The sequence below is a fragment of the Xiphophorus maculatus genome, chromosome 13 (assembly GCF_002775205.1).
Source record: "Xiphophorus maculatus strain JP 163 A chromosome 13, X_maculatus-5.0-male, whole genome shotgun sequence".
Lineage (NCBI taxonomy): Eukaryota > Metazoa > Chordata > Actinopteri > Cyprinodontiformes > Poeciliidae > Xiphophorus > Xiphophorus maculatus.
In genome coordinates this window covers 13,736,956-13,750,053 of record NC_036455.1, presented here as the reverse complement: position 1 = coordinate 13,750,053, position 13,098 = coordinate 13,736,956, and the positions used below count along the sequence as shown (strand labels likewise).

General features: G+C 39.8%; 1 protein-coding gene across 2 annotated transcripts; it reads left to right on the top strand.

The window, feature by feature from the left end:
• The first annotated feature begins 17 nt into the window (after nt 1-17).
• On the top strand, nt 18-12,418 carry LOC102218019 (Na(+)/H(+) exchanger beta-like). Of its 2 annotated transcripts, XM_023345276.1 has the most exons (13): nt 18-649; nt 4,031-4,491; nt 4,981-5,231; nt 5,415-5,632; nt 6,213-6,421; nt 6,711-6,800; nt 6,876-6,946; nt 7,496-7,666; nt 8,295-8,412; nt 8,491-8,589; nt 8,704-8,776; nt 9,851-10,034; nt 10,269-12,418. In XM_023345276.1, exons 1-12 carry the CDS (start codon nt 370-372, stop codon nt 10,027-10,029), a joined length of 2,220 nt encoding a protein of 739 aa, XP_023201044.1. In that variant the 5' UTR covers nt 18-369; the 3' UTR covers nt 10,030-10,034; nt 10,269-12,418. The 2 variants fall into 2 exon arrangements, with proteins under 2 accessions (XP_023201044.1, XP_005802920.1); XM_005802863.2 differs by having other exon boundaries at nt 9,851-12,418.
• The last annotated feature ends 680 nt before the right edge of the window (nt 12,419-13,098 follow it).

Genomic DNA, 13,098 nt, shown 5'->3' with positions numbered 1-13,098 from the left:
ATTAATCAGGAGTTCTCCTCACTGAAATAAAAAATCCCATATTCAGGCTTCATTAATTGGGAGACATGAGCCCTCCTCTCCAGCAGGTGTCGCTTCAGCTCCGTGTTGCAGACAGAAGAAGAGCAGGCTGGAGTTTCTTTGGGGAAACAGCGCCCCGGTGCCGTCAGACTGCGCATGTGCGGAGTCAGCGCGTGACCGCGGCGCGTGCCTGATGCTGAGCAGCTGACCTGTTTCCTGCGGTCGCCTCCCTGTCCTCCTCTGCAGGTGTGCGCAGTTTTAACATGACCGCAGAGTTTCTGCGCAACATCTGCGCCTCCACGTGGCGCGCGCCACCTTCCAGCCGCTGATCGGAACCGGATCCATCCGAACATGGCCGTGCTCGGTCCAGGATCCGCTTCGCTTCGGTTCGGCTCGGTCCTCCTGATTGTCCTGATCCTCTGCGGTTCTTCCTGGACCAGAGATGTCCTCACAGGACGCAACGACACCAGGCCAGAACCGAACCGGGAGCATCACGACCAGGACCAGGGTCACGCAGCCAACGCCACGAAACACAAGAAGGCTTTCCCCGTCCTCGAGTTGAACTACGATTATGTCCGGATGCCGTTTGAGATTTCCCTGTGGATCCTGCTGGCGCTGCTGATGAAGCTGGGTGAGTCACGAAAACATTCAATTAAAACTAAGGTCACTTCACCAGGAAGAAACTTCTGTTTACACTGCGAAAACAGGTAGAGGTCAAAGGTTATTTCTATCCAAAGTGCTTTGCACCATGAAAACGTCGCACAGTGAAACCAGTAGCAACCATTAGAGTTGATCAAACATATTGATCAATATTCCGGTTAATCAAAATCAGCTCTAAACAGGTTTGTTCTTATCCTCGATCTGAAGGAAGTCAGGGTTTCCGTAGTTTTGCTGTTTTCTGGAAGTTTGTTCCAGATTTGGGGTGCATAGAAGCTGAATGCTGCTTCTCTATGTTTGGTTCTGGTTTTGAGGATGCAGAGCAGAACCAGAACCAGAAGACCAGCAAGGCTCAACAAAGTGAGGTGGTGCAGGTTTGGAGGGTTCTGGTTTTCAAGAAAACGTTATAATGTCTGTTATATATCTCATAAAATATTATTTGTGAAACGGTGATCTTATTAAACCATGTAAGATCTGGAATATTCTGACTGTATTTACTTGGTGGAAAGTGGCAGAACTTTCCAGTTTAATTACGAACCAGATCCTTGTAGTGACGCATGGTGTTGGTGGTGTGATGGTCTGGGCTCCTTTGCTTCCTCCATACCTGGTCCACTTGAAATAAGGCCACGTTTGATTAATGGTGACTGTCGTCAGGTGTTTGTTTTTAAATTTGGTGGGAAACACTGGTAAAAATCTGGTTTTATATATTCCTGTTTTGCTTCTTCAGTGTGAAATCAAAATGATTTCAGTTCAGATGTGTAGGTGAATTAAATGGAGGGATTGTCCCAAATCTGGCAACCCAAAGTATTCATACACTTCCTCTTTTTCAGGGGTGTCCAGACTTTTGTCCTGGTGGCCAAAACTGGTAAATTAAACTGCCGGTGGGCCACAAAAATCATTAAATAAGAAATGTAAAAATTTGTTTATATATATATATTTCTCTTTTTTAGTTTTACATGCTCAACAATTGTCTTTTTAAACTAAATCTTTATACACTGCAAAAACACAAAATTTTACCAAGTATTTTAGTAGTTTCTAGTTCAAATAGCTTAGTACAGTCGAAGTAAGACAAAACTAACTTACAATTTCCTGCTAAATGTATAAGGATCTTGTTTTAAGTCAGTCATTTTAATATTGATGAGAAAGTACTAAATTATTCCACTTATAGCAGGATAAATTGTATTGTTTTAAGTAAAATAGTCTGCCTCATTTCAAGTGTACTAAGATATTTGCACTAAAAACTATAAATACTTGTAAAATACTTATAAAATAAGATTTTGTGTTTTTACAGTGTGTCATTAAGCACCAAAAACTTTTTCCAAATATTCTGCTTTGGAATTTAAATTTGTTGGCCAAATTTGTACAATTCTTGATTTCTGGTCAGGGACCACACAAAATCATGTTAGGGGCCACAAATGGCCCCCGGACCACACATTGGACACCCCTGATCTGTGTGTGTGTTGGGATCTAATCTGCAGTTCTGGGTTGAATGAGCAGAAGTTGAAATGAATTTGTTCCTTAGATCAGGTGGAGGTGCCGTGAGGCCGAGTCTCCTACTGAGCATGCTCAGTCAGCTGTGGTTTATCTGTCTGTGCAGCCGTTGTCTCTGTGGGTCGGACCCACTTCCTGTCCTGAGGCGCGCCCGATAACAACCATGTTGGTGTGCAGAGTGAGGAGGAGGAGCGTCGCTACGCTGACCTGAGTCACATGACCTTCAGCTGCAGCCGCATTTCTGATTCTGCATGACGACGAACTAAAACCTGCAGATGGTTTTATACTTTCAGCTGAAAATGTCGTCTCTGTGACTGACTTTGTTCATTTACAAGCAGTTAGTGGAAATGTATTTTATTTCGGGCTGAGTGTAAAAAAGAGGATTTAAATCACATTACTAGGAGTTTTATTTCTAAAACATGAAAACTATGCAGCATGTTTCCTCCTCTTCACTGTTATGGCCTCTTTATGTTGAACATTTCAATTGGTGTGATTATTTTTACAAGACATGCTGAGGTTTATATAAGATAAATGTAAAATGTGATGCTTTTAAATTATACTTCAACTGGAATAATAACTACGGTTCCATTTAATGTTTTTACCATTTTTGATTTTAATCAAAATCCCAGAATTAAAGATGGTGTATGAAACTGGAGGAAATGGTTAGCAGATCTGCGTTTATAATAATAACTAACTACATTTTTAATATAATTGTTTTATATGCATGATTGTGTGAATGTTGTCAACATTATGTTGTGTTTAAAAGCCCATCTAGCTGTGATGCTGCTGCTCTGTTCAGTTTGTCTCTGCGTTGCTGTCCCTGTCAAACTTAAATTAACGATAAAAAGAGTTTTTAAAAAAACATTATAAATATTTATTAACCGTTGGAAGTTTTTTTTAAAAGACGTCTTGAGGTTTTGAGCAGTTTGAGCGTTTAAATCGGTCAGACTGGTTGTTGTTTTGGCTGTTGGTTTTTCTCCACGCCTGTAATTTCCTCTGGGTGATTTCCTGAGGCATCCTGACGTCAGCGCCTCTCATCCGGCTGCAGACCAGTCACTGCGGATCTCCAGAGGGTTCATCCAGATTCCCTCTGTTTATTTTTAGTCTTTTTCCTGCCAGACTTTAGTTCTCCAGTAACTAAGACTGCAGCTAACAATTATTTTAGTTATAGATTAATCGTTTATTCTGACGATTAATCGGATTTTAAAATGGGCACATTCTGCAGATTTATTAGTATTAGAAATACATTAAACGATACTAATGATCTAAATCAAATAGAAAATAAAAATTCCAGCATTTATTTAGTAAACTCTTCATCATTTGTAGCAAAGGATGCATCTGCAGCTCAAAACACTTTATAACATCAACATGATGAGCTCAGTGCGTTCTGCTGGACTGAACATGCAGCGTAGAGTTGATCCGTTAATTTTATTAATTAACTGATTAATAATTGGACAGCAAAAGGTGCTTCATGGGATTTGAACCAAGTAAAGCTGAAACTGCAGCTTGAGGAGTTCTGGATGGAATATATTTACTTTTTTTAATGCAGTGTGCTTACATTGTTTTTACAGTTTTGGATTAATTGCTCTGAATCTGCTTTTATTTCAGCAAACGTCTTTTTTTTTTAGTTTGTACTCCAGTTAATGATTAATTGATTGCTAATTTTGTTCACGATTATTTGAATAATCTATTAATCATGATTAATCGTTTCAGCCCGGCTAAATCCGACTAAACTTTACCAAAGTAATTTCTACTGGCTGTAACCCAGAATAATAGTTTTGATGATTTTCTTCTTCAGCTTTTGGAGATTATAAAGAGTAACAAGTTTCTTTATTAACTGAATCCAATTTTTGTTCTCCAAAAGGTTTCCACATCATTCCCAGAGTTTCCCACATCGTTCCAGAGAGCTGCCTGCTGATCTTCGTCGGTCTGCTTGTTGGCGGCGCCATCAAAGCGATCCAAGAGAAGGCGCCGGTCATGGACACCAAGCTCTTCTTCCTCTACCTGCTGCCGCCCATCATCCTCGACGCCGGCTACTTCCTGCCCATCCGGGCTTTCACCGAGAACATGGGCACCATCCTGGTCTTCGCGGTGGTGGGGACCCTGTGGAACGCCTTCTTCATCGGCAGGATGATGTTCGCCGTGTGCCAGATTGAGGCCGCCGCAGCCGCCCATGTTAGCCTGCTGTCCTGCCTGCTGTTCGGCTCCATCATCTCGGCCGTGGACCCGGTGGCGGTTCTGGCCGTGTTCGAGGAAATCCACATCAACGAGCTGCTGCACATCCTGGTGTTTGGAGAGTCGCTGCTTAACGATGCGGTCACGGTGGTAAGATGAACACCTCACAACTGTCACAAGCGTGAGAAATTTAAAAAATCACTTTGACATTAAGATGTGAAAAGCTCAGACCTTTCTGCTTGACTCAGCATTAAATATTTAGTTAATTTATTTCTCAATTAACTGATTAATAAGGTGCTTAACAGAGTCTGAAAGTAATTAGAGTAAACTACATTTACTTAACCATACTTGTAGACAAAGGTTTTATTTGCCATAAATAAAACATTTTTATATTTTTGGCACAATTTTGGCGAAATTACGGCTCTGGGTGTGTTGTTCTTTCGGTAAATTGTCTTTTTTTTTTAATTTGCATTCTCCAGTTAACGATTAATCGATGACTAAATTAGTTGACAATTATTTCTACAACTGATTAATCACGATTAATCGATTCACCTCTAATTTTCTGATTTTCAGATGTATTATTTTTAGCTTTGCACAGATTTTGATGCAGCATCTACCATGCGATGTTTCTGCCTGCAGGTTTTGTATCACCTGTTTGAGGAGTTTTCCCACGCAGAAACTGTTACCGTTGGCGACGCCTTCCTCGGCGTGGTCTCTTTCTTCGTGGTTTCGCTCGGCGGCATCCTGGCAGGTGTCATCTACGGCGTCCTGGGTGCCTTCACGTCCCGCTTCACCTCGCACTCCCGCGTCATCGAGCCGCTCTTCGTCTTCCTCTACAGCTACATGGCGTACCTCTCCGCAGAGGTCTTTCATCTGTCTGGGATCATGTCGTAAGTGGAGAAATAAGATGAAACCGGATTTTAGGGAAATCTTCCGTCTCGTCCAGGTTTAGTTGTTGTTTCTGGCGGCTCGGTGTCAGATACCGCAGCAGAGGTCCAGCGGTCAGGCTGAAGCATTCTTTCATGTCGGTGTTAAGCTTTTGAGAACTTCATCACCTGCTTTCTCTCAAACAGTTTGATTGCCTGTGGCGTCGTCATGCGGCCGTATGTGGAGGCCAACATCTCCCACAAGTCCTACACCACCATCAAATACTTCCTGAAGATGTGGAGCAGCGTGAGCGAGACGCTAATCTTCATCTTCCTCGGGGTTTCCACAGTGGAAGGCCCTCACAACTGGAACTGGATCTTTGTGATCTTCACCCTCATCTTCGCCCTCCTTTCCAGAGTGTTGGGTCAGTTTAAACAACGAGGGCTGAAACGATTAATCAAATTAATCGTGATTAATCGATTGTTGAAATAATGACATGACGTTACGGTCTAGACTTTTTCAATTTGTTTAAAGGTCTGGTAGTCTAAAGACACTGAAAAAAGTAATAAAACTTTCATTATTCTGGGCTTCAGCAAGTAGAAATCATTTTGGTGTCGTCTGATTGAATGGGCTGAAACGATTAATCAATTTAATCATGATTAATTGATTGTTGAAATAATGACTTAGTCAATATATTTAAGCTAGCTAAATAAGCTATATTATTTATCTAAATAAGCTGCATAGCTAGTTAAGTTTAGCTAGGTTATATTGACTAAGTTTAGCTAATACCTGTTTGGTTTTTAGATATTTTCTGCTCATGAATAACAATGTTACTAACCAGTCAAATGAGATTTTTATAACAATAAAGTTATATGGTTATTTTGAAGATAAAAAATAAAATCTAATAATCTACTATTCCACATTTTTTTGACTAAATATTTTTCTGCTTTTATTCTCCGTTCTTTTCTGTAAAAACTGATTGAGTTTCTTTCCGTGTGTTTCAGGAGTCGTTGGCCTCACCTTCATTATAAATAAATTTCGTATTGTGAAGCTGACCAAAAAGGACCAGTTCATCGTGGCCTACGGTGGCCTGCGAGGTGCAATTGCCTTCTCTCTGGGATACCTCATACATGAAGATGGGGACAGCAAAAACACGAGGGGCATGTTCCTCACCGCCATCATCACAGTTATCTTCTTCACCGTCTTTGTGCAGGTGATACTATTTAAACGATTTTTTGTTTTTTAAGATTTTATTGGCTCCAGTGGCCTTTATTTAGATAGTTAATTCACAGGAAACGGTGGGTAATGAGAAAAGGGGAAGACATGCGGCAAATGTTGCCAGGCCGGGAATCGAACCTGCGACAGCCGCGTCGAGGACTAAGGCCTCTATATGTGGGTTGTGCTTAACCCGGCGCCACCACAGCACCCCAAATGTTTTTATTTTTAAGATGATCAGAGCAACTTGTCTGTAAATTCAAACTGGTACTGGTTCCTGTCCTCAGGGGATGACCATCAGGCCTCTGGTGGAGCTGCTGGCAGTGAAGAAGAAGAAGGAGAGCAAACCGTCAATAAACGAGGAGATTCACACTCAGGTGGGACTTTCAGCCGTTGATACGAACCAAATCAACGTGGAAATAACTGGATTTTAATTTAAATCTTGTCAATAGTTCCTGGACCACCTGCTTACAGGAATCGAAGACGTCTGTGGACATTACGGACATCATCACTGGAAGGACAAGTAGGACATTTCAAACCTTTATCCTGTCTCCTGTGTGTTAATGTCTGATCAACAAATAAGGTATTAAAATCAAGTTTTAACAAGAATTGAAAACCAAAATCAGCTGCTCAGTATGGCAGTATCATGCTGTGGGACCAGAAAGCTCTCTAAATTAAATAAAATTATTTTATTAGGCCTCTTTCAGCTCTGAATATTCCAGGAAAACAGTAAGATGTTGTTTTCTTCTTCCCTGTTGGATTCATTACCAGATAAATGTTGATATCTGTATGTTTGAATATGGAAAAGTTGGATTTCTGACTGCATGCAGCCAGTTTTACTTTGAGGTTTTTGTGAGGAAGAAAAACACAGGAAGTGGTTTGTTGGTTTGTTTCTGCAGAAAAAGGCGACACCACATTGGTAAAGAAATCATGTTTGTGCTTTTAGCTGAGTTAAATGCAACGTTTCCTGAATCACTTTAAATCACAGTGAGCTGAATTCAGTTTATAAACACCAATCGTAAAACTGAATTTATAGTTTCAGGTTCAGGAAAGTTTTATTTCTCTGTTTCAGGCTGAATCGCTTCAATAAGACGTACGTGAAGAAGTGGCTGATCGCAGGCGAGCGCTCCAGCGAGCCGCAGCTCATCTCCTTCTACAACAAAATGGAGATGAAGCAGGCCATGATGCTGGTGGAGAGCGGGAGCGCCGCCAAGCTGCCCTCCGTCATGGCCGCCGCCGACCAGTCAGTCTCTCTCTTTACATTCATTTTATCTGGTCAATTACCGTTTATTTTTTTTCATGCCTTCCTGTTTAATTCCAGTTACACCAGATTAATATGCAGAGCTGTAGAAAGTGTTTAGTCAGCAAACCTTCATACCGGACAAGCATGAGGCGACAGTGGGAAGGAAAAACTCCATTTTAGCTTCAATCTGAGCGAGCAGCTGGGGTTAGAGAAGAACCAGGCACACAAAAAACACAGAATCAGGACCAGGAGTACTTTCTATTTTACAGGAAATGTCCAAAAGAACTTTGGATGAGGAGTACCTTCTGTGTTAAAAAGTCCCCAAATATAAATGAGTTCTGGTTCAGAAGCACTTTGTGTTAAAGGGAAAGTCCAAAAAACAAACTATGGGTCCAGGTGTACCTTCTGTGTTAAAGGAAAAGTTGAAAAAAAACCACAGAACCAGCACCAGGAGAACTTTCTGTGTTAGTTACTTTCTATGTGACATATGTAGTCTGAGCTTTTATCTTTTCTACTTGTATAAATATTAATTTTACATCAGTGCGATTAATTTGCTCCTTTCACGAGAGAAGAAAGTATTTCTAATTTTAGTTTTAAATTGTAGTTTTTATTTCCTCTTTCCTTAAAGAAACGCGGAGCAGCAGAGAGAACCGAGACCAGAGCGAATGATCCCCAAGATCTCAAAGACCCGCGAAGCCGAGATCCGCCGGATCCTTCGGGCCAACCTGCAGAACACGCGGCAGAGGGTGAGGAAGAGCGATGACGATGAAGGTTCTCACTTCCTGTTGCAACAGGAAGTCAGCTTTTCTCCCTCTCTCTCTCAGCTGCGCTCCTACAACAGACACGACCTCTTCATGGACCCGTTTGAGGACAACATGAGCGAGGTCCGCTTCCGGCGGCAGCGGGTCGAGATGGAGCGGCGGGTGAGTTCCGGTTCCGGTTCTGAATCAGAATCAGACCATCAGAACCGGGCCACTCCATCAGTACCGAACCAGTCCATCAGAACCTCCGCCCGTAACGCTTTCTGTCCCCTGCAGATGAGCCACTACCTCACCGTTCCGGCGAAGCGACAGGAAACGCCGTCGGTCCGGAAGGTTTGGTTCGAACCAGGTTGGTTTCCATGGAAACGGGACTCATTCAGATAATCAGAAACATTCAAGCTCCTAATGGTTTTTTAACTGACATTTTATAACCGTTAAAGTTAAAAATAGAGATGTGCGATATATCGGCACAAACATCGGTATCGGCCCGATAAATAAACCTGGACCGATATTAACAAACTATATTTATTTTTTATCTTGTTGCCCTCTGTTTCTAGTCAGGTTTTTTCTCGTCACATAGTCACATAGAAACCATAGTGTAATATATAAAATATTGGTAAATATCGGTGATCTGCCCAGATTTTCCTATCAGTGCATCCCCATGTGAAAAGCTTTAATTAAAAACTTAATCATCTAAGTTTGTTTACAAATAGAATTTTCCAAGGAAGAATTAGATTCTTTTTTTTTTACAAAACAAATAAAAATTCTTTCTGCTTATTGTTTTTTTTACTACATTTATTTTGCCTCGTTTCAGTAAAAAGTTTTTCCCTCCTCATAACTTTCCCGTCTCCGTCTTTGTGGACCAGAATTTTCCAACAATCTTTCCTAATTCCTGCAGCATCACTTTAAACATCAGGTTGATGTTCTCTAAGAAACTAAATAGTTAAACTTTCAACACAAATTGTTCAACTTTAAATCTCTTCTGAAAACAGAGGCGTTGTTGCAAAGTTTGTCCACCAGAGAGCGCTCTGGATCAGATCATCTAAATCTGGTGAAACAAACAGTTTTTAAAATACTTTTTAATAGAAAAATTAGTTTGTTTATGAGAAACTGTCTGTTTAAAATATTTCATCATTTAAAACACGACTGCGGTTCTGATCCAATAAATTATCACAACCAGGAACTCAATTTGAATTCCATGTAAAATATTTTCTGAAATTACTGCAGATTTCTCTGAAGATCTGATTTATTTTCTTATTTAGTTGTAATTCATATTTTCTTTTACTTTTGTGATTTAAATATTTTAATACAAATTGCTGGGATACGATGCATCTTTCAGGCCTTCATTAATGTTTTTTTATGCTTGAAAATAAATTAAATTAAATAATCTGTTGTTTTCTTTAATTGTTTTAATTTTTTTAAGATCATAAAGTCTACACCTACGATGAGAACGAGAGTGCCAGGCCGTCCGACAGCGCCGCCCTGCTGGACGAGTCGAATCGGAGCGCCGACGGCCAATCAGAGAGGCAGAAACCGACTCGCTGCCTGAGCGACCCCGGTCCCAATGAGGATGAGGAAGGAATCAGCTTCCGCTCGTCATGATGAAGGTTTCCTCTCTGGACTGTTTGTGTTTGATGTGTGATATGAGGTGAAACATTTCAGTGTTTTCAGCACCGAACGGACTCTTCAGGGTATTATGAAGCACAAAGGAAAGATTATCAATGAAGCAAGTTGATCGATCAGTTTTACAGCTGAATGAGTCATCAGTTAATTTTATAACGACGATTAATAAAAGAGCAAAAAGGAAACACCTGGAGGAAGGAAGGGAGGGATGGAGGAAGCCATCTTGGAGGGATTTACTGCATATAATCCATAAATATCCAAAGAAGAAATTCCTGACCTGGATGCAGTTTGGTCGACTCGCAGATCAGAGATGAAGCATCTAGAATGACCACAGGGGGGCGCTCATCACTCCAGATCATACAGCCGCTGCTCCAACCGACTGTCAGATGCTTCGGTGACTTCAGATACTGCTTGTAAAGTTACACTGTCAAAAACTAGTTAGTAAATATTTAGTTCGGAGCTAAATATTTAACTCCAAGCTAACTATCTAGCTCCCAACTAAATATCTAACTTGCTAACTTGTTTGAATCTGATATTTGTAAATTAATGAATGACATGGTGAAAATAAGTCTTTGAAAAATGAACCCCCATTTTTTCTGATATGGTCAAATAACTCAGAATATTGCTGTTAATTTTTGACGGTGCAACTTTCCAAACTGCACTGCAAACGTCACTGCCTGACGGTGAGATTACATCACTTCCGCCCCCTGGTGGCTGGATGTGGACCAAACTACGTCCAGCTCCTCCTGGGTAGCAAACTGTTTATTTCTCTGTAAATCAGTTGCATTTTAAAGCTTGAACTATGTGTATCTGTCTATCTTTTCTGCTGGTTTTGTGCATAAAAGCAGCATAAATTAAGTTGACCACGTCACCTCGGACACCAAAGGCTGCTGTGCCGATTCTTCAGTGATCATGTTCGACTAATTATGTGTTTTACAGCAAGCTTGTGCCTTATTCAGTTGCATTTCATTTGTCTTAATATCATGGGATAGACTGAACAAAAACCTCAACATATTTTTTCATGTAATTAAAAGATAAATATTGTATAGGTGACCAAACGTCTGAACGACCTTTAATCACCTCCTGACTCATCATGTTGCCTCAGGGACTCAAACATAGCTTGTCGGATCCCAGCTGCTGAAGGAAAACTCCGGTTTGGAGATTCAAACAGGATGTGATGTTTCATCAACTTCCTCCTAACTAAGCTTTAAAGCGTTTAATGTCTGCCTGCATCTCCTGTGTTACAAGCTTTTATATTTTGTGTTGTAGCCATCTTGGAGGGATTTACTGCATATAATCCATAAATATCCAAAGAAGAAATTCCTGACCTGGATGCAGTTTGGTCGACTCGCAGATCAGAGATGAAGCATCTAGAATGACCACAGGGGGGCGCTCATCACTCCAGATCATACAGCCGCTGCTCCAACCGACTGTCAGATGCTTCGGTGACTTCAGATACTGCTTGTAAAGTTACACTGTCAAAAACTAGTTAGTAAATATTTAGTTCGGAGCTAAATATTTAACTCCAAGCTAACTATCTAGCTCCCAACTAAATATCTAACTTGCTAACTTGTTTGAATCTGATATTTGTAAATTAATGAATGACATGGTGAAAATAAGTCTTTGAAAAATGAACCCCCATTTTTTCTGATATGGTCAAATAACTCAGAATATTGCTGTTAATTTTTGACGGTGCAACTTTCCAAACTGCACTGCAAACGTCACTGCCTGACGGTGAGATTACATCACTTCCGCCCCCTGGTGGCTGGATGTGGACCAAACTACGTCCAGCTCCTCCTGGGTAGCAAACTGTTTATTTCTCTGTAAATCAGTTGCATTTTAAAGCTTGAACTATGTGTATCTGTCTATCTTTTCTGCTGGTTTTGTGCATAAAAGCAGCATAAATTAAGTTGACCACGTCACCTCGGACACCAAAGGCTGCTGTGCCGATTCTTCAGTGATCATGTTCGACTAATTATGTGTTTTACAGCAAGCTTGTGCCTTATTCAGTTGCATTTCATTTGTCTTAATATCATGGGATAGACTGAACAAAAACCTCAACATATTTTTTCATGTAATTAAAAGATAAATATTGTATAGGTGACCAAACGTCTGAACGACCTTTAATCACCTCCTGACTCATCATGTTGCCTCAGGGACTCAAACATAGCTTGTCGGATCCCAGCTGCTGAAGGAAAACTCCGGTTTGGAGATTCAAACAGGATGTGATGTTTCATCAACTTCCTCCTAACTAAGCTTTAAAGCGTTTAATGTCTGCCTGCATCTCCTGTGTTACAAGCTTTTATATTTTGTGTTGTAGACATCTGTCACATGAAGAAAAACTATAATAAAATAAGTTTACTGTTAATTTGGCTCAGTTTGTTGTTTATGGTGTTGAAGTTTAGGAAAGAATTAAAAACCATCCATTTATTCCAAGAACTTTATTACTAAGTGAAACACATATGGATATTTAAAACTTTGTTTTTGTTAATTATGATTTTTCACTTGCAGATAATTCAAACATGATATTGAAAATTAGAATATTACACCAGACCCATGGAAAAACATTTTGAGGCAGAATTGTAGCCTAGTATGTTTAATACTTGTTAGTTTTCAATAAAATTATGCACCAAGTTGATGGTTGTTAGCAGAAAAAGAAATTGTTAGGATTTACTTCATTATGTATTCTCATTTAATAATTTATTTACTCACATAATTTTTCTAATATTTCATTATTGCATTTTCTCCCCTCCTGCCTTCTCCTTTGTCCATTAATTTACAGATTTATTCTTATTAAATCAAATAAGGTTTAATTTTAAAAAATTAGAAAATATAGAAAATGGAAAAAGTAATTTTCAAAAATGTGATATCAAATTAAAACTTATTGAATGCAGAATATCAAAAAATCAAAGCAATGAAATAGAAAATAAAATAAAATCAAAATTTAAACATTATTGCTAAAAAATTAATACTGTTGAAAATAAGTTAGGAAAGTTCCATTTTTAATTATTTTGATGTAATATTTGGTGCAGTAATTACTGTAATAAG

Bases quoted from the DNA above. Each gene is read 5' to 3' on its own strand.
- LOC102218019 (XM_023345276.1), top strand. From the start codon at position 370: ATGGCCGTGCTCGGTCCAGGATCCGCTTCGCTTCGGTTCGGCTCGGTC. The intron at 650-4,030 runs GTGAGTCACGAA...GTTCTCCAAAAG, and splicing joins GGCGCTGCTGATGAAGCTGG to GTTTCCACATCATTCCCAGA. The intron at 5,633-6,212 runs GTCAGTTTAAAC...CGTGTGTTTCAG, and splicing joins CCTCCTTTCCAGAGTGTTGG to GAGTCGTTGGCCTCACCTTC.